Here is a 21764-nt window from a genome sequence, read left to right on the forward strand (position 1 = left end):
ACTACAAACATTATATTACTATTACTTTAAAATTTTAAACTACAGAAGGTGTTGGAACAACTTTTTGGGTTTTGCCTTTGTGCTCTGTACTTATCTGGAGTAATAATGAAATGGACGTATCATGTTGTTGCACACATAAAACAACCTTAGCTTCTCGCCACAGTACTACAATTACACCACTTTTATTTCAGTCATATAAAAGTGATTTAATATCTCTGAAGGCTGTAATGTTTTTGTTTTGCTGAACTATATAACTATACCACAAAAAAAAAAAAATTGCTTCAATTGAAACACAATCTTTATACATGTATATGATTATGTGCACCTGTGTATATATTTGAATATATAGATATCTACATATCCAGCCAATCAGACAGGGTGAACAGATCCAAACAAACAAAGCGACATCCATTCAGTGATATGCAGCCAGGAATGTAAAAGCATCATCATTTACAACAATGCATTTCTGATCAATATGTTTTGAGTTATGTTGCTAGGTGTTTTCAATTTTTGTTCATGGCATTTTTACGAGTAAGAAAAATGCGATAAAATAGAAAGCATCCTATGACAATGTGTAATGCAATAGTTACTTCGGGCTTTGGAAAAAATCCATTTTTTCAGGGTTATACATTACAGCTATATTAGAGTTGTAGGAAAAGTTTTATTGGTTGTATGGATGTGACTGTGATAGTTAGAATAAATATTTTGACTACACTCAACACACATGAGGTAATGCAGCTGTAATAAAATGTTTTATATAGAAAAATGTGGCATTGCTATATGAGCCAGTGAATAAGCTTTGGGTGCAGTTTCTGAAAAGTAATACATATAACGACAGAACCTGTACATCGGGTTCAACAGGGTCACAGCCCTCAGGTGTTTCTCTCATTACGCTCACTCTTACTCTGGTATGCTGTTCTCCAGCAGCACCTAACAGTTACCAGGGTGTAGGTGAAATTTGATCGCAAAAAAATTGATGTGAAAAATCACACCTGGATGAGGATGTAACATCACGCTCAGGGCAGTGTCGCCTAGAAGGAGTCAACCAGTGTACAGTTTAGTCTGAAACATGGATGAAGACAGCCGCTTGCCTAAGTGAGTACTATTTAAATAACTTTAGAAAATTGTGTACTTGTATTGTTTCATATAGTTTTTTATTACCAATACTAACTATATATCAGGTAATGAATGGTAATATAATAATTAGATGAGATTTCTTTAAATTGTTTTAATTTTTTTTTTTTTATTATTTGATTTGTAAAAACTTTTATTTTTCATATAGCAGTATCTATCTATCTATCTATCTATCTATCTATCTATCTCTCTCTCTCTCTCTCTCTCTCTCTCTCTCTATATATATATATATATATATATATATATATATATATATATATATATATATAATATAATACACACACACATATACACACTTTAATTCTTAGTAAGATTATAGTGAGTAAATGAGGCGACTGTGGTGCAGGAAGATAGAGCAGTTATCCACCAATCTCACAGTTGTTGGTTCCCCGGCTCCTCTGGTCACATATTGATGTGTCCTTGACCAAGACACTGAACTTAGTTGCTTAAGGTGTGTGTGTGTGTGTGTGTGTGTGTGATTGTGAGTGTGAATGGGTGAATAAGAAGCAGTGTAAAGCGCTTTGAGTGCCAATAGGTAGAAAAGTGCTATATAAGTGCAGAACATTTATCATTTAAATAACAACTGTATAAATGTATTATCTAATTGCTGGAATGGAAGAAAACCTTTCTCTGATATAAAAAATAACATTAAATAAAAAGCTTTTAATACTGTTCAGTTTTTTTTTGTTTTGTTTTTTTTTTTTGTTTTTTCTGTTTTATTCAAATACATTTACATTCCCTGTAACTGTGCATAAGGAGCAAAGAGAAAAACAAAAATGATAAAATGTTTTTTTTTATAGTGTATAGTCTGGAATACAAGCCAATTTTGTCAGGGCCTGGGAGCGGCACCAAGTTGGCCCTTGATGGCTGGGTGGGGCCACAGCTGGTGGAACTAATCAGTTTAGTGGATGTCTGTGCCATATTTGTAGAAATTTCACTGAAACATTCCTGTGATACCTCATTGACAAGAATGGGAAGGAGCAGAGGTCACAGTGCAGTGACCTTGACCATTAAATCCTTGGCAGTTCATCCCTGGGTCCTAGTGGATTCCTTGAAATGTGCACTAATTCTAATTATTAACGTTTTTATACGATCTGTGTCCATTCTTAGTACTTCTAATGAAAAAAAGAACATGTCAATGTGGACATTCATAGCTTAAGATAAGTATGAAGCACAGACAGACTCCTGCTCTCGGACATGAAGTTAGTTGGTGCGACAGAAGAGGATGCAGAGGACAGGGTTAGATGGAGGCAGATGATTCGCTGTGGCGACTCCTGAAAAGGAAACAGCCAGAAGGAAAAGAAGACTGCTGCTCTCTACCTGCATCATTACTTTCTACCAAAGTAATGTTCTCCTTGCAGTGACCACACTTTAACAGATTTTGATGCTTTTATTTTTTAGGAGGCTGTGGGACACCTGTCAAGAGGTCCCTGTTATTGAAGATGCACAAACACCGTGGAAATTGATCAAACTACTTCGGACCATCGCTCTGTGTGTTGTCGCTGTGGTTGTGTTTGGTTTGGCTCTATGTAGCAAGGTGTGCTCTATACACACACACACACACACACACACACATCATATAAAATATACTCTGACTGACATACTTCTTGTGAATATTGTGTACAAACACCGTCATTAAATGTTGCATGAAGAATCTAAATTTACCTGAGGCATTTAATAAGACTGTGATCATTCAAAAGCTTGTGTGGAAATGTGAATTTGTCCTATACATCAGACTTACAGCACAAATAACTGAGCTGACAATGCAACATTGTTTAATGCCGGAAATTCTACTTGCGGACAAAAGACGGGAGGCTGCCATCCTTAGCAGGAAGTTGTTAGTTTCAGTAGAAGATGGACGATAACAGCAAGATGGTCAAGTGGTTAGTGGTAGGGAAACATTTGTCTACACAATAAGAGCCAGAAACAGGTGACCATCTTGTAGGTACTCTGGGATCTTTGTCTGCACCTTCGTGACTCTCTTCTAAGGGAAGAGTAGCTATTACAAAGCGGCCCTCTGTAATTCATTTACGAATCAGTGATTATAAAAGGTGTAAAGGTCCTAACGCACAGAACTAGTTTGATTAGGTTCAATCTTTTGTGGAAACAGGTTTAGCTGATGCTTACCACTAATCCTTTGAATTGCTTAGCGCAGGGAGTTCAAATTCTTCTCAGACATTTCAGAGCATTAATGTATTAACCTTAAAACTTTCACATTTTGGTAGAAAAAGTACTCAGCTGATAAGTGAAATACTAATATTTAGCTTCTGCCCCACTTTTTGTTCCAGACCTCTTTCCTCCTCCTCATCACCTTGTCAAATGAAGGCACAAAGACCCTCCCAGCTGAGCAGAAACCCGTCGCTTTACTGTGTATCGGTTGCTCGCTCATCGCTCCCTGTGTCCTTCTCCTATTAAAGAGCGTGTGGAAGGGCTGTTTTCAGTCCTCAAAGGTCCCGGCCACGAAAACTGTAGCTTTGGTGAGAAACCTCCCGACCTTAATTGATACAGAGTCTAAACCTTTTTTATATCTACTCTTCGAATACAGGTTTAACTTTTTCCTTCTTATTCTTTCTTCTTCAGGTTATCTTCTTCGATTTTCTGGTGTCTGGGGGTGCAGCCATCCTCACCATCGTTGCAATGCCACACTTGGACATCGTGACCAACGTGACTATTCTAAACGGCGCGGCCATCCTCTCTGCGCTCCTGCAGGTTATTACTCAGTACAGCGCCAAAGAGAGAAACTGCTTCATGCTGCCATCCATCTGTGCCTTCGTCCTCCTTTTGCTCGGTTACGTGCTGTTCGTCTACTTATACATAGCAAAGGATCCTACTAACATAAAGATGGCCACATGGGTGGGTCTGGCTGTTGCTGGGTCCTTCTTAGTGTCTTTTAACTGGTGGGAGAGCTATTTCCGAATGATCAGCGTTAATAGCAACTCTGTCTTCCTCAAAGAGCTGTGCAGAGACATGAGAAGAGGCCAAAACGTGCTGCACATCATCTCCAGCCTGCTCAGGATTGCGGTGACAGCCTGTGTGCTCGGAGCCTATGTCCCTCTGGCCAAAATGGACTGGAGTATCGTGACCTCCATCCCCAGCTATGAGACAAGGATTATTGCGATCACAATTGGAGTCCAGCTGATCTCCTCAGCTCTCTGCCACTGGTTTGCTGTTGCAGCCTGCAAGATGCACGCCCTGCGACGATGCTTCATCCTGCCTCTGCACCTGGCCTCTCTAGCCGTCATGGCTCTGCTGATCGTACCAGTCATTGTTTTCTATCAGGACTACATAATAAGTTCGAATGGGACTTCAAGCAGCAACTTCTCAGATTATTGCAGAGAAGTTGTGGATGGGAGAAACCAAACTCTGAATGGCAGCGTGTTCCCACAGCTGGTTTTGGATGTAACACACACTCTGTGCTTCCTTGACATGTCGAGGAGGGTTGAAGTCGGCATTCTGACAGGTAACAAACTGTTCAGGGATTCTTTTAGGTTTCATAATGACAATTACAAGAGTATTTGATAGGATTGGTAGGATTTACTATTAGAAGCTGCCTTTAATCCTTGCATTTTGTTTTCTGTAGCTTCAGCAGTGGCCTGGTGGGTCGGTCTGGTGTTGGCCACTTTCCACATCTGGTACCTCGGTCTGTATCGCATCCAAAGGACCCAGGACCTGTTCACAAGAAGGCTGTATGAAGGAGGCTTCCTGGAGCAGTCGCTGCTTCTAAATACTCGATTTGACATCCAGACATCTGGGAGGCCAAAGCAGTAAGTGTTTGTTTGCTTGCTGGGAAGTACAGATTATGAGTGCATGAGTTTTTTTTAGGAAAACAAATGACAAATGTGCAGTGGTTCCACATTTCATAGAAATCTCTCTCTGGAACATTTACAGGCACAGAACACGATCTACTTCCTGTGTTTACTTTCGTGTTCCTTGTTTTATGTTTAAGCAATGCACAGACAGGATCATTTATGCACAGTTCTATGTGTAGAAAAGGAAAAGTAAGGAGAAAATGGACCAAGTTAAGAATCCAGCCTACTGCTTTGAATTAGAGCAAAACCAGGTTTGAAAAAGCTTTGAGATTAGAGTTAAGATTAGTGGAACATACACAAAAATACAGAATAGCTGTAGCAGAGTCATAAAGCTATAGAGTATGTTGCAAAGCAGAATTTCCTTCTTTTAGCTTACAGATTCTGTTGTTTAAGTCTTTTCAAACTGCCAAAGTAAAAAACTACACACAAAAACAATTACTGCGTTCAAAATATACCTTATAGAAGCAGGTTTTAAATAATTGAGCACCAGGTCAGCTGCTTTTAACCTTTGCTTGAAAAGTACAGTTCTACGTTTTTTTTGTACCGGTTTGCAAAACACAACAAAGATGCACGGACACAAACTAGGTCAAAGCTTCAGATAAGAATGTGGGAAACAGTCTAGAGTTGTCTGCTGTCAGCCCTCTAAAGATAAACTGCAAACCTTCTTTTATTTTAAACAGATTCCGACCTTTAAACCCGATAAAAGTGTTCCTTTGTGCAACCATGTGGCATGAGACAGACGACGAGATGATGAAGATTATCATTTCGATATTTCGGTATGTTTCACATTTCACCACAATCACCACTAAGGGGATCTTCTATTAAAATACATGTCAACTCTATATTTACCAGTTTAACATCTATGTAGGGTGACAAGGTTTTTAACTTACTGTCCAGTACAGTACATACACTGTACTGTTTACTAGGCTGGTATGAGGCTATTAAACAAAGCTTATATTTGGCTTTATAGTACACAGAAGGTATAAAAGCATCTATCTGGGACAATACAGTTGTCTTTGAGAACTTAGTGATCTTAAACACTCCCTGTAAACATACAGTAGATGGTTGTCTGGGATTTTAGCAAAGCATCTTAATTGGATCGTAGAAACAAAAAACCTCTCAACGTCTTTAATGTCAGTATCACAGTAGAATTATGTCAATCGTGTAACTCCTCAGACTGGACAAATACAGGCCGAGCAAAAAAGGAGAAAAAAGCGATGTGACGTTTGAAACCCACATCTACTTCGACGACGCCTTTAAAGACGTTCCCGGGAGTAAAGGGCGCCACGTAAATGAATACGCAGAGATGCTCGTGGGAATCATCAGGGAAGTTTACAGGTAAAACATGAGAACTGAAGGTTGACTTTCGTGTGTATTATCACCTGAAACGAAGCTGAAGTACGTAATATCCTCCTTCATCAGTACTTTCATGAACATGGGTAAAGGCCTCTTCAGTAAGCAGCAGCAGATCCCTGATCAGAAGCTTGTGAGGACACCATATGGAGGACGCATGGTGGTCACCATGCCTCATGGAAACAGTCTGGTGGTTCACTTTAAGGACAAGAACTTAATCCGCCACAAAAAGAGATGGTCTCAGGTGGGTAAATTATTCAATACAAGTTAATTACATTCTCAAAAATATGACCTATAAGGTTATAGTACCTTTGTTTACATTTTTTCTTACAGATGTGTTTCTTTCAGTCCATAATTAATGAATATTCTTTGGTATTTTCCAGGTCATGTACTTGTACTACCTCCTGGGGTGGAAAGTTGCAACCAAGTATTACAATAGGCTGGAGACAGGAGAGGACGAGTCTGAAGTGAAGAGCGAATTTCAGGTGAGATCTGAGAAAACTCTCTATGCAAACATATCTTGGCAGAGTTGAGCATCAACAGTAGCTAAATGTGAACGTGTGTCTGTGCTGTCAGAAAGAGAAGCACAACACCTACCTCCTGGCTTTAGATGGGGACACAGACTTTCAGCCAGCTGCTGTGACGCTGCTCATTGATCGTCTGCAGCTGTACCCACATGTAGGGGCAGCGTGTGGCCGGATTCACCCGACTGGATCAGGTCGGTCAAGTTCAATAAAATTTAAGCTGTGATTATGCATTAAGAGACCTTAAATATGTCAAAACTAACATCTTTAATTCCACAAGATTTGCAGAAAAAACACTTTCACAAACAAGTCAATTGCAGGTTTGCTACAGCAGGTAACGACAGTCCGTTTTTCCCTTGACAGGTCCCATGGTTTGGTACCAGAAGTTTGAATATGCTATTGGTCACTGGCTTCAGAAAACAGCCGAGCACGTGTTCGGCTGTGTGCTGTGCAGCCCGGGATGCTTCAGCCTGTTCAGAGCGGAGGCACTTATGGACGACAACGTGATGAAAAAATATACCGTTAAGGCTTCAGAGGCTCGACATCACATCCAGTATGACCAAGGTAACAAAGACCTGCGGAACAGTTCTGCTTACAGCCAAATCCACCTGTGCACAAACAACCGTGGGAGTCTGGAAATAAGTAAATGTGTTTCGACAGTCCCTCTTCCTTTAGGAATGGTCCCTCCTAAAGATGCTTTAAAATCATGCATTTTAGCCTCAAATCCACATTAAAATTCATGTACACTTCAAGTACTGTCCCCCATCACTGCTAGCACACAGGGGCTTTAAGAAGAGATCTCAATGACCATTATGAACCGAATGAGGGATTATAGCGAGTGAAGGAGCTTGTTGACTCCATATGGGCACAATCCTTTTGCTTTACGTTATTGCTGGATAAACCCAGTCCCTCAATCCCCTTCTTCCACACTGTTTCTGTTTCATTTTCTTCGTTTAAAAACTTGGCAACAACCTTTGTGTTGATTCCCCTGCAGGTGAGGATCGTTGGTTGTGTACCCTGCTGCTGAAGCAGGGATGGAGGGTGGAGTACAACGCAGCCTCTGACGCCTACACCAACGCCCCACAGGAGTTTAAAGAATTTTATAATCAGGTGATTATGCGCTCAAAAGCATTCCTAAAAGCATGTACTGTTGTGTACATGACAACACTGATTAGGGTCAAATGACATAAAGAAACGGTTCTTGCTACACACCCTGTGGGCCAACTCCAGTGCTACACCTAGTCCGGTTTCTGCTCTATTGTGCCAAGTCTTAATCACTAATTGGATCATCTTAAGTGTCAATATGAAATATCTAGGTACAATTATTTCAACAAAATGTATCCTACTATTGTCTCTGTGAAACTGGAATTGTGAAATAACATGTGGTTATAAAGCAGGCTGTTTACTCTCTGGTAAAGGAAATTACTTAAAAGGTTATTAGTTAAAATACTGTGGCTTTGCCACCACCAAAACTTATATAGAAAGACTGTAAAGGAAGGCTGGTGTTTAGAGACAGAAATAATAATCATAATATCATCCTTTTTTTATTTTAGCGTCGTCGATGGGGACCGTCCACCATGGCCAACATTGCCGACTTGCTTGGCTCGAGTTCCCTGATTGCCACCAAGAACCCATCTATGTCCAAACTCTACATGCTCTACCAGTTCTTCAACTTGGCCTCATCCATCCTGGCACCTTCCACTGTTGTCCTCATGATTGCAGGTCAGGGTTGTGTTCAACGTGATATTATTCTTGTGCTGAACGTAGAAAGGCGGGGGTCCCTTCTACGTAGAAGAGCAGGTCGCCCACACTAAATTCAAGATCACTGGTTTGACCCCAAGCTCCTCCTCTTCATTTTAAAGCGTCTAAAACCTTTAGGTCAAAGTTATGTTGCGTGTTTGTAAAACCAGTTCTTCTGTTTGCCGCCCATCTCTTCTCCAGGTAGTCTGACTGTGATACTCGATGTGCATCCTAATGGTGCTTTGTTAATTGCTGTGATACCGCCTGCTGTCTTCCTTGGCATCAGCTTCAAGGTCAAGTCAGACACTCAGATTGTTATTGCGGCAGTCATGAGCGTCTTTTACTCGTTCATCATGATGATAGCAGCGTTTTTCATAATCGGTAAGTTTGAGACAAACTCAACAAACAACAAAACCTGTACAAATTAAAGTGTTTCTCACCTCTGAACATAATTTTTCCATCCGTTCATCAGCCTACATGGTGAGGGACCAAACCATCCTGACTCCCAGCAGCATTTTCATTGTCAGTCTAGCAGTGTTTTACTTTATCGCTGCAATCATGCATCCTCAGGAGGTTGGCCTGATAGTGTTCGGCATTCTATACATCCTCTGCATTCCCAGTGCATACTTGCTGCTGGCCATCTACTCCATGGTCAACATGAATAATGTGTCCTGGGGCACCAGGGAGACCAAGCCTGCTGGTCCTGGTCCTGCCAACTCTGCCGCTGCTGCCCCTCAGACTACAGTACACAAAGGTATAATTGTTTAAACCTTACAAGAATCCATGAATGCGAATGCATAGTTTGAACATGGGACTAACCCTTGATGTTTGTTGCATCAGCACAGTTCTTTACACAATAAACACAAAAGCAGAAGCTTTTTGTGCAAAGTTCTCACGTTTGTGTCCAAACATATGCACATTTGTGATTCAATTTATCATGACAGTAATAAATTTACTGTCCTTTGTTTCACAATATACTTCAAAATGCAGTTCTGTGTAAAACTATTATTTAATTTGACTAAAACTGAAAGTGACTCTCACCTTTGCAGCCAAAAGCACATCCACACGTTTCTTCTCACGAGCCAAATGCTTTGGAAAACTCTTCCGGAAAGACAGTGAAAAAGATCCCATTGTCAGCCAAGAAAGCCTGACAGTGGAGGCAGCAGAGCTTGAACCTCAGCCCCATAACACAATTATAAACGATGACTGGAGGACGGAGGAGGAGCAGAGGTAGGACCTGAAGTTACTAGATTGACTGGTTGGCCACTCATTAACACCTGCTACCTTTAACCAGTGTCATCTAAAACAAAGTCAGAGCAAATAAAATTTAAAAAGAAAATTAATTCTTAATAGAACTGTTAATGTTAAGGATGGATTATGGAATGAACCAACAGGACACAGGAATCCATAATGACGACCAAAAGGAATGAAAAGTGGAATTTGTCTTTTAGTCTCGGGGTCCTCTGGGCCCCATTTTCTCATGAACAATCCAAGCTTAATGTATCATGAAGAGTTACCATAAAGTATGAAGAGTAAGATGCTTCAGTGCTAATAAACGATGAACAATATCTCGTTTCAGAGAAGAAGAGCAGCCTGCTTTCACCTGTGCAAACCAGTGTAAGTCCTAAAGAGAAGGTCATGAAATCTATTGCAGTGTTCGAGGATTTAAACATTTCCATGTGGAGTAAAAGTCTCTTGTGTTTTTTCAGGTTGGGTCACCCAGCTGCAGAGTTTGTCTGATGACCTGCATCTGCAGGAGGATACACTCAGCCAGGTGAATACTTATACTTTTTAATAATTGTATTCTAAATGATATTTGAAAACAAATCTTAGTCATAAGATTTTTATGCAGTTTTAACCAACATAACCCTTTGTAATAACTAAAATACTGAAATACAGAGATGTTTACATGACCTTTGGACTGTCCTTAATATTCTGCACTTATTAGTGCACAGTAATTAGTAACGTCGTATTGAGCTAGTTTGTGCATTTCATTTCAGGAAGAGGAGCAGTTCTTCAGAGATCTGACCACTAAATACCTGGAGCCTCTAGCGGAGGACAAAAACAAACAGAAGATAATCGCTGATGAACTCGGGGATCTGAGAAACAAGGTAACTGTGTCCAACCCTGTTTATCTGATCACTTATCTGATAAATCCTAATAGATATAAACTAATCTGTTTCGCTCCATCATTTACAGGCAACGTTTGCCTACTTTATGTGCAATGCCCTGTGGCTCGTTGCAACTTTCACACTCCAGCTGATGGAAACGTCCATCTTCATCCCGGTGCCCAAGCTCGATGCCCATCTGCAGTTCACGGGGGTGTACATATACGTGGACCCTCTGGGCTTCATGTTCCTTCTGGCCTTTGCCTCCCTGGTGGTCATCCAGTTTATAGCCATGCTGTACCACAGGTAAAGCAGCCGCATCAAGTCAAGGGAGTCAAAGGGAGTCAAAGGGAGACCTTTGTGTCCTTTTTGACCTTTTTGTCCTGCAACGTTTGACGTTCAGGATACTGACACTTGTTTTTGTGCTTTTCCAGAGTCTACACGCTGATCCATTACATTGCCTTTCTGGACACGGAGTCTTTGACCGAAAGAAAAAAACTGAAATTCATAGAGGTACATACAGATGCCATATACGATATAAATACTACTTAATACTAATATTTTGTACTACTACTAATACCAACACAAGTATTTCTTTGAAGCAATAGTATTTACTACTATTGAGTGCTACGCATGCAGGGACAGTACAGAGTGTAGATCATACAGTAGGTATTTTGGAAACCTGATAGCCTGCACAGAAAACAACCCCACCACACAGCATCTAATCCACCATAAAAAAATCAAAAAGAAAAATCAATTGCTTTGCATAATAAACAGTGCATCCTCCTGCCCTGTGTGAGATGTAATTCCTGAGTGACACAGTAATTGTGTTTGTACATATTTGTATTGCATACACACAATGGAGAACTATGCAAGAGCCAATTAGCCTGTCAGCAACTGAAAGGCACTCAGGGTAAAAGTGACAGTCAAACATCAATGGCAGTGTTACGCATCACGCCCTACCTTTTAATACTAGGGTAAGACTGGAATATTTTGTAGCAAGTTATTTGGGAGAGATTCTTATTCCAAGTGTGGTGGCACTTTGTTGATATGTACTAATCATGTAAATTCCCGGCAGCTCACAGACGATGAGGATGACGACAGTGACGAGCTCATGTTTCCGAATCTGTCTAAAAGAAGCTACGACAATGGAACTCCGGTGTAAATGAAGGCCGACCAAAACCTGTAAACTGTCTTTAGCACTTTAAAAGAGTCATGTATTGTCAGATTAACATATTCAGTATTTATTTTTTAATTTAATCCTTTTTAATGACACAAAGCAGATTTTGTAGAAGCAGGACACTGAAACTGATAAGCTGCAAAATGAGCACAACGTCAGAACTGTGTGTGTGTGTGTCACCATCACAATGAACTTTACTGTTAATGTTTCACTGTCATGAAACATTAACTGTCATGCACCTTTTTATTCTGCTTTCTTTTACTGTGATAATGCTCCTTCACTGACTATTAATCCACAACAATACAGAGAAACTACAGGTGAAGGACTCTCAATGGGAAGAGGATAAATTGATGTGTGATAAACATCTGATCCAATATTCTTTTTCGTGTGTTTTTTAATTGTGCATTTACAGGGTTGGACTGTAATTGTATCCTGTAACTGATGCAACTGAAAGGGAACTAAAAGTTGTCGAAAAACTCTCAGGTTTACGTTGCATTTTTCTTATATAAAACAGATTTAGCTCATTTTAAAAATACCAGAATTTTTCCTGTAAATAAATGATTCAAATAATAAAGAACTAATAAAAATGTTTTTCTTCTTTGAAGAAAAGAATAATTTAACATTAAATCAGATGCTTTCCGGGAAATAAATGTAAACTTCTGCGTATGCTGCACTGACTAAGTGACACTGGGTTACTACTATTTGAAATTCGCGAACTGGACAGACAACCATCCAACCCACATTTATTTCTCCCGTAATGACACGGTGCTTTAAAACACTAATCTAAAGGCGATAATAGAAAAATGCCTTTATTGTCAGTGGACAAATACAACAACACTGGTTCTGGACATCAGTTTTAAAGTCCTGTCTTAGTATCTCTATTAAAGTCAGGGTACTGTAAGCAACCATATAAGCCAATCAAACCTCTTCTGCTTTTCTATTTTAATCCACCAGTTTCCACACATTTCATAATTTACCAACCAAACCAAAAATTTTCTGGACTCTCATGTTATCTAGGAAGTAGCCTCAGACCTGCCTGATGCTGCCTGAATTTAACAAACGAATTCTCCTGTACTCATTTACTTCAGCTGCAACAACAACCAAACTCCCTACACATACACACTTTATGAAGCCGATCTACTGGCTCTGGAGTTACCGATCTTTGCCTCGGTCACACACACACACACTTTTGTTCACTGACACTGGCCTCAGTCAGCCATGTTTTCGCTGCCTGCTCTGGGCTCCACCCTTTTAGATAACTTTTCACTTTTAACTCCCCATTTTGAGATTTAAACGTTTCGTATTTTTTCTTTTAAAGGCATCTGTTTTCAAAGCAACCTCGTCAGATGAGCCAGAGCAGTGTTGAAAAAAATTATTATGTTTTGGGGGATTTTACATGATAAAACTGTCATCGCTCCACTGCACATACTGTGGAAAATACTACTTGAATGTGCCTTAATATTTTTGTTTGATTTGTAACAGGTGTTTTTATAGCTAACAGAAGTGGACAGAACATGATTAGAATATTGTAGCAATAGTGAACATGTGCATGTGAGACATAGGGTGAAGAATGTATGCGAGTTGTTTCGAAGATGGAAGAGCAGGGGGGCGGCTGAAGAACAGGAACCAGCTTCAACTTCAGGCAGGAAGCAGCAGCAAACAAAGTGTCTATAAAAGATTGGGTCAAGGGAGAAACAGGAAGTCAGACTTTTTTCCCTGACACTCTCTGTTGTTGTTAGGGAAGAAAACTCTGACCCGGGGCTTCGTACATTTTGCATTTGTACCTTGTATTATTGAGATTATAGTGTTAAATTGTTGTAACAGAATGAAGCATCTTAAAACACCGTCGTTGTCCTGATTTTGAACACCAAATCACAATAGTGTGAATACAATGTTTCAGAAATCATAGGTAAAAAAGTCTCACCTTTACAAACGTTTTCAGATCCAGATCAGGTTTGCACACACTTCTGCTTGGTTTCGTACATAAAGATGAAACAGACTGCCGCTTGCAGTTTTAACACAATTCTTAGGGACACTATGCTGAGATGCTAAAAATCGTTTTCTGTCTATTATTTTTCAAAGAACTCACCATAACTCAGCTTTTCTGGATAGACAAACGCACCATTTAAATTGTAAAAATAAAATGTCCTTTCGTACAACCATAAAAGCTTTTATTTGAATTTGACATTCGTTTGGTAATAATATCGTACACAAAGAGATATTATACAGAAATGTACAAAGACCAAATTGGAAGTAAATCAAAGTAAATTAAGCAAATACTTGAAATGCATCAGTCTACGGTTTAGGTTTAATTCGCCTAACCTTCAGTGTGACCTCTGTGCACAAATCAGTGTCATAACAAAAGTTATTTCCTTTTCACAGTTTCACTTCCTCTGCACTCCATCCAATTCCTCCAGACTCTCAGATTCACTTTTCATCTGACTTTAAATCATATGCATCACAGAAACTCAAAAAACGCAAAACAAAAAGGAAATCTGACCTCAATAAACACATATGTAACAGTTTCTACATAAGAACATCGGTCTCTTTATTGTATCGTCAGAGTCCTGCAGTTAAAAAAATAAAGGAACGACTTATTTTTTCATTCTCGTTTTTCAGGCTGCAAGAAGGAACTGTTTTCTGAGAAGGAAATAACACTGTTCATGCTTTGAACCTAAATGCTTTCAGTGCTTGAGGAAGCATCTGATGGTTTTGCATGGCATCAACTATAAATGGTTAAGAGATAATTTCATCCAACAAGTCAACATCTCTTCTTACAGTCCTGCAGCTGAGAGTATACACATCTTTCAAAAGCCTCAATTAGTTAAGTGCATGGTGAAGACGAGCTTATCTGGAGGTCAACTCAATCAAAACATGAATATTACTGTTTATTGCATGAATGCTTTGTTGTTCAGAAGATGGATGATTTCGTCCTTGAATGCACAAACAGGAAGTTATAAAAACATCAACATCATCGTTCTTGAATTAAGAAGTAGAAGTGTGTTGATATTTGTGAGCAGATCGTAATGGATTATGTATTTGAAGTGTATTTGAAAAGCACTTTGTCAAGCCTCAAACAAATAAACTGCAATAAGTGGTTTTCATGAAGAAAGAAAATCGGGTTAACATTTTTTTCAGTTATTTTATGGCCCAAGACACTTTATAGAACCACATCTGGCAGTACTAAGTTTATTAATATATAAATGTGATATACAGCATCAACACTTGTAATGTTTTCTGAAAAGACTGTTATTGATTTTACTAGAAAAAACAATCAAATGTGACAGAGCTACTGTTTAATTGCGCTGATTGGTTGATTGTGAACACTGAAAGTGGATGTTGTAAATCGTATCATCTCCGTGTTGTGACTTTTTTGTTTGTCATTTTCCTCCTGAACTTAAGGGCTGAAATCTGTTCTTGCTGGCATTTTCTGGGCGCTTCGGAAAAACGGGGTCGACAGTCAAGGCCGGGGTGCAACAGTCCTTCCTCATAATAATGCAGGTGAAAGAGGTGAAAGTGACGGCCAGCAGTGCTCTACAGCTCCCTCATACAGTATTTTAGGGATGTGATGGCTTGTGAAATGATGTGCGATGTGACATTCCATGCAAGCCAAAGATTTTGCCTTTTGACTGTGACTTTGATGGATTCTAATCTATGAAGAGCAGCCACAACCGACACGGTCCTTTTTAAAGTTTACACGCGTTTCAGAGACTCAGACTTTAGCTACATCCACTTCTGTCTGATTCCATCCTGCCACCTCAACTGCCGCATTTTTGGACTCACTGTTGTCATCCAAAGAGCGATCGTTGGACTGGGTCGTCTGTCCTTCCATATCGTCTGCCAGAGCTCTTCTGTAAACCCCAGCCAGACTCTGCTTGAACCGCCCCCTCACATCCAGCCCCAAGCAGAAGTATAACAACGGGTTTATACAACTATTGAAGTAGGCGATCCCTGTTGCCAGGGGAGACCAGATCTTCACCACCGTGCTCTTGTTGTCCACCATCTTTACCAGAAGGAGGCAGTGATACGGTGCCCAGCACAGGAAGAACGCGATGACCAACGAAGCTAATATACGAAGGGGTCGTGATTTGCCTGAAAGGCGGGTGCGTCGGATTCCAATGGCAGTCAGGATGTAGCAGATGAGGATGACCAGAAAAGGCAGCATGAACCCACACAGGAAGCGGATGGAGTAGAGAGCGCGTTTACCGCTTTTATCCCCACCATCTGTTTCCTTTGGGTCCACCGAACACTTGGTCAGGTTGTTCTTCACCAAGTAGACTTGGCGGTGGATGAAGTAGGGAGTGCTGAAGGCGATGGCAGTGACCCAGACGCAGGCAGCCACCACCCTCGTGGCACACAAGGTGCGGCGGCGTTTGGAGGCAATAGGCTGCCAGACGCAGAGCACTCGGTCTATACTGATCACGGCCAGGAGAAAAACGGAGCAGAACATGTTAGCGTACTTGAAGAAGCCGTTGAACTTGCAGACGAAGAGGCCAAAGGGCCAGTGGTCAAAGAAGAGCTTCTTTATGAGGGAGAAGACTCGGGTGAAGCAGAAGATCAAGTCTGCTACGGCCAGATTCACCAGCCACACATTGGTCACCTTTGGCTAAAGAGGCAGAACAGATGGAGAAAATATTAGAACAAAGAAAAAGAGACAAGAGGACACAGAAGGAAAAAAAAATCACATGATACATAGTGTATGTGTAGATAGAGATAATGAAAACCACAGTGACCAGCAACAAACTGCGGGTTAAAAACAGCAGTGCAGCCATAGTTTGTTATGGACTAGTGACTAGCACTAGTGTCCCCCACAAACAGTAACACTAATGTTGGGGAACTTGAAACCTGATAAACGGAGATAAGAAAATAGCAATGTTATCTGTCTCTGCTCTGATTCTTATTTTAAGTTCCGTTTAAAATGTACCAACGTTGTCAAAAAACAACTTTGCTGTTAAAGACAATTTGAGAAGTAGTATAAAGAAGTATATATATCACACTGGCTGTGATATGTGTATTAGCCTGATTGTTCAGATTATAGTTGGAGGTAAATTGCTGAAGCAAAGTAAACATTTTAGAACCTGTTTATGTAATAGGTTGATTGACACCGTTTCTGAGAGATGTCCAACTGATGGTTACATTTACCCATGGAGGAACACGCCACCCTATGTGGGACCGAGACGTGCAGTCATGGAACCTTTTTCTCTTCGTTCATTTTTGGAGTCGCTTAGTAGGACCTGTCTGAATCTGGTTTCAAGTCCAAGGCTGCTTTGGGTTTAGCTCCATTTGTTTCACATTCTTTTTCTTTTGTTCAGTTTAGCTTTGTTTTTAAGGTCCAGTGTGGACTGTGTACACGTTTGCTTCAATTACTGCTGATTCGTTTTTGTAGTTGTAGTAGTTTCTGCTTTCCTTTCATTTGACTTTGTAGAGATGCACATTTCATGGGTAGTGGCAGAGAAGAATATGTGCGTGCTTTAATTTTTTTTTGTTTGTTTGTTTTATTTTTAGAATTTAGCGAGTGTGTGTTACACGTCGACCTGTCTCCAGCTACGTCTGACTGAAGAAGTCAGAGCCAAATCATCTGCGTTTCATTTCCTCTGTGCTGTTCTGTAAAAGTTTCATCAAACCAAACTCCTTTTTTAGTGCAGTGTATTTAGCTGTTGGTTTATCACAAATGTTCTATTTTCGCCTTTACCTTGTAGACTTGTGTAGTCTCATCAGTATTCTTTCTGATTGTGTTGTGAATATGAAGAACATTGCAGATATTTATCATATTCGTAATGCAGATTTCCATTCAGTCTGATTATAGATCATTAATGAAGCAGAATAAACAAAAGTGGATTTGAGTTGGGTGTTGTTTGATGAATGTTGTTGATCCCTGCACACAGACAACACTTTTTCTTTAGACCTGAATGAAAACTGTATTTCCACCTTGAGCTTGAATCCAGCCACCCAGATCACTATGGAGTTTCCTGTGATGCCGAGCACGACGGTGAGTGTGTAGAGGACGATGGTGACAACTTTCATGACGGCGTCGATGTCCACCGTGGTCTCTTCAGTCTTCGTAGACTTCACGATGTGGACCGGCAGGGACGTGTTGGAAAACATTGTGCTGCCTTAAAAGAGAGAAGACGCCAAAAACAACAAAGTGTTACTCATCTTATGAGTCATTCCAGCGAGCAGGGAAAGTGAAATGAGCTGAATAGAGGCAAAGAATAGAATGATCATGTTCAAAGACTCGTGTTAGTTTCATGCAAATATGAAAGATTATGCTTCTTATTTGAAGGAATAAATAAAGCTGTGTGCACGCGTGTAGTAATTATTGCTTTGAAGAGAAGCTTGATCGTATTTTCATCCACAGCTTTTGCAAAACGCAGAAGTTGGGTTTTTTTTTTTCACATTGCACTTGTAGCCAACACAGCAGGAAGAGGTTTGTTGGGTGAAACAAAGTATGAAAAGCACAAATCATCTCTTCATTTGAAGCGTGTGTGTGTTTGCGTGTGTTTGAGAATTATCAACAAAAAGCTTAAAGGACAAAAAAAAAAACAATATAATCCAGACAGGAAAATAGAGCCTCACACTAACCAACTATAAATATCAGATCACAAGTTTTTTTCTTCCAGGGATGGACAGACATCAGTGTATGAATGAAGAGTGTGTAAATAAGCTGCGTGATGAGGACGAGTCAGATACACCAAGCTGAGTCATTATGCTACAAGGTCTGAGTACGTCTCCAGCTGTCTGTGCATTTATATTCCTACCGCATGTGTTGTGTCTTTTGTGACACTTCACATCCTCCTGCTTCTCCTACGATTTAATTTTCTGTGTCGTCACCTCTGTTAAAGGCCGTTTCTAAAACTCTGAAACTCTGAAAGCCAACAAGGACAAAACATCCTTTGAGTGCTCGGGAAAAAGAACATTTTAAATTTCAATGCCAACAGTTTATTGGCAACTGGTTTATGTAATGAGAATGAAAGCTCCACAACAGTCTCAAGAGCTCCACAGGAAGTTTACCACTGGGATGTCAGCTACTAAATGAACACGTGTAGGTGTTAAAATGTCAAACTTTTGCTTCGTTTTACTGATTTGTCAAATGACTTCTTATAACAAAAGCATCAGTAGTTGGACACTGGACTCAAACTGAGGTCTCCTGTGGAAAGAGTCCTCAGCTTTGTTCACCCATGTAACCTTTTTTGTGACATCGGTGACTCTGTCACAATTGCATCATCCCATGGATTGTGACAAATGACCCCAACTAACTGTGGTAACAACCAACAGCGCATGTGCACACGCATTTAGGAAAAACGGCACATGAAACTGCAACTTGCCACAGACAAAAGTGTCATCGTTCGTCTCATATTGCTGCTGCTAAATCAGCAGATCCTCCTCAAGTGCCTGAGAATTATTTTAGCCTTCACTTTGAAATATCTGTGTCACCAGGAAACTTTCCAGCAGCCAATTATCCCTTTTAGCCAAAGACCAAACTAAAAAGAAGGCATAAAAACTAATGCAACGTTAAAAACAAACCATCTGGAGAGACACGGGTAAATATGCAGAAGCAGACGTGTAAATGCATTACGAGCTGCACAGAAAAGAGCGAGCGCAGAGTGAGAAAACTCAACGAACACGCTGAGCTGTACGTGTGATAGTGCAGCCAATATTATGGGCAATGACTTCACCCTGAATAAGTGTCACTGAGTACAGAGTATAGATATGGCAAAAAAAAAAAAGAGCCTTAGCTGATCAAATGAGATGTTAAAGAAAGCAGAGACCAACAGGTTGGTGCCCTTACGTGAATTAAAAGTGACCTTACCAGCGGAGACAAATGCAGTAGATGCGAAGAAAAGAGCCCATCTGATGAGCAAAGGATAGTGCGAGAAGGAAGGTTGCTGCCCTCAAAGGGGAAATGAGCAGCAGAAATGAGCTGGGGGGGGGGGTTTGGTTAATCTAATCTGATTAACCAAGACACCATGTGACTGAGACAAAAAGCAGGATCCTTAAAAGGCTTCGCCTCTAAATGCTCTGTGAAGTACAATTCCCCCAACCAGGGTTGAGGAAATGATGCAGCCATAAAATCAGAATCGATCAATCAAAGAAAACCAATGATGTTATCGCTAGCGCATGACGAACTGAGTGAGACAGACACCATCAGTTTGTGTACATGAAAGTACGATACCCATCTCGTTGACAGCGGCACCCGGTCGTTTTTCTGATCGCTGTCTCCTTATTCATAGAACTCTGATGATCAGCATCAGAGCAGTGTACAGCCACTTGGTTTCATGCTGATCTGATAAAGGTGCTGCAGGAGCTCTGCACAAACGGTGGTGAGCTCTCCTAACCAGCTCCTCTTGTAACCGTGGCCAATGTGTGTCAGAGCTTTGTACGACAGGTGCAGATCTTACAGGTGGAAAAAAAAAAGGAGCTTTCGTTTTTTTTTTTCTTTCCATTCATACATTACATGTGATGTGGTTCACCAGCTGGAAGATTGGCGCTTAACCACAGGTTCAAGACAGGAGGTGAGAAGAAGCCTCAATAAAACTCATTCAGCTCAACCTCCTTCACCTTTAGCCCAAAGGGTTTTCCAGTAAAATCACGTGTGTCCGTTTTGGCCTTAAGAAAACTCATCCGTTGCATTTTTAAGATCTCAGATGCTTAATTTAACCTCTAATCAAAGCAGTGGCTTAAGTACGTTTTACACTGTTCCTTAGGGTTTTGTTCAAGCACCAGGAGGCCCAATGCTTGCGCAGACATCCGCGTCTCTCGAGTTTTAAAAGCAAGACAGACAGGACTTGAAGAGACTTCTAGACGTCGTCATTCTGTCGGCATCCTCCTCGGTAATCACTGAGGCTCTGTAAGTGTGTGTGGTTTGATGCTTATCATCAATGCGTTCGTCAGTGCAGCTCTGTCTGATTGAGCCTCTGTGTTAAACAATGCAGCCAGATGGATGTGCACTGGCACAGCAGCTTTAAAGCTTCATTAATTATTAACATGAAGAACGCTAGTGTCATTGTTCAAGAACAACTCTTCTCCACAACAAACTTATTCCCTTAGTGAGGCCCGATACAGTTTGGAGTCAAGCCGCATGAGCTTTTGCATCATGCAAGTGTCAGAAAAACAATCATCGCTCATTAAATGAATTATTAACTTTGCAGGCATGTGAATCCAATGGACGGGAAAATTTGGAGGCGGCTCTCAGCTGGAACTAGCTGCATCAGGGTTAAATAAAACCACCATGACTTTAAGACGTTCTTACTTCTCACATTTACATCTGTTTATAGAGAACTACTCTGCCCCACGCATCAAATGACCAGATGCCAACTTGCAACTTAGCACTAAGGCTAAAAACAGCTTTAATTTGTGTTAATTTTCCCTTGAAGGGGAAGTCATTCTCTCACCTCTATTTATTTTAACAGAAATCGATTTTCCTGTGAGCAAGCAAACATGTCTTCTGAGAGACACTGTGTGAAAAAAAAGTGTCCCCATTTTTAAGCAACAGTATACATGTCCCACCACATCCTCTCAATTTGTTCGTTCCCAATGTGGTCAAACCACGATTCTCGTAACCTATTTTAATCTGACCCTTAGTCTTGTTTATGACTTACTTAAGTCGTCTTGCTCTTTTGGGGTCTTTTTTTTTTTCGTTTGGCCTCCTGAGTTCACATAAACAAGACAATTTTTGAGTTTTTTTTTTTTTGTGTGTTGTTGTTGTTGGTCGTTGGTTAAGACATCAACCGCAGCATCACAGTTCTGTCCTGGCTGGGGACCAGTTTTACAGTTAAAACCCTCTATCTCTCTATTACTCCCCACTTCCTGTTTGCTTCTCTGCATTGTCTACCTAAGGAAGGGAAAATGCTGCTGCACAATGGTGCACACTAGTGATCACCAGATGGCGGTGGTTCAGCAACACACACACACACAC

General features: G+C 40.5%; 2 protein-coding genes across 3 annotated transcripts in view; one reads left to right on the forward strand and one right to left on the reverse strand.

Moving 5' to 3' along the window:
- Positions 1-978: 978 nt before the first annotated feature.
- Positions 979-12325, forward strand: LOC137139449 (chitin synthase chs-1-like). Its single transcript, XM_067526744.1, has 22 exons — positions 979-1095; positions 2536-2671; positions 3423-3611; positions 3715-4594; positions 4715-4898; positions 5624-5719; positions 6120-6281; positions 6366-6540; positions 6680-6781; positions 6873-7014; positions 7184-7384; positions 7815-7930; positions 8374-8542; positions 8762-8941; positions 9033-9314; positions 9610-9790; positions 10140-10177; positions 10270-10334; positions 10561-10671; positions 10760-10974; positions 11103-11181; positions 11747-12325. Exons 1-22 carry the CDS (start codon positions 1070-1072, stop codon positions 11831-11833), a joined length of 3816 nt encoding a protein of 1271 aa, XP_067382845.1. The 5' UTR covers positions 979-1069; the 3' UTR covers positions 11834-12325.
- A 1672-nt stretch (positions 12326-13997) lies between these two features.
- Positions 13998-21764, reverse strand: part of LOC137139506 (formyl peptide receptor 2-like) — a 9471-nt gene continuing 1704 nt past the window's right edge. Inside the window, exons 1-3 of one of the 2 annotated variants that reach the window (XM_067526969.1) lie at positions 19659-19759; positions 17777-17961; positions 13998-16454 (exon numbers count right to left, since the gene is read on the reverse strand). In XM_067526969.1, coding sequence (XP_067383070.1) covers positions 15561-16454; positions 17777-17953 — 1071 coding nt within the window. In that variant the 5' untranslated portion in view covers positions 17954-17961; positions 19659-19759 and the 3' untranslated portion in view covers positions 13998-15560. Of the gene's footprint in view, positions 16455-17776; positions 17962-19658; positions 19760-21764 lie in introns of those variants that run through there. The other variant, XM_067526879.1, reaches the window with a different exon arrangement.

This window comes from Channa argus, chromosome 1, assembly GCF_033026475.1.
Source record: "Channa argus isolate prfri chromosome 1, Channa argus male v1.0, whole genome shotgun sequence".
NCBI lineage: Eukaryota > Metazoa > Chordata > Actinopteri > Anabantiformes > Channidae > Channa > Channa argus.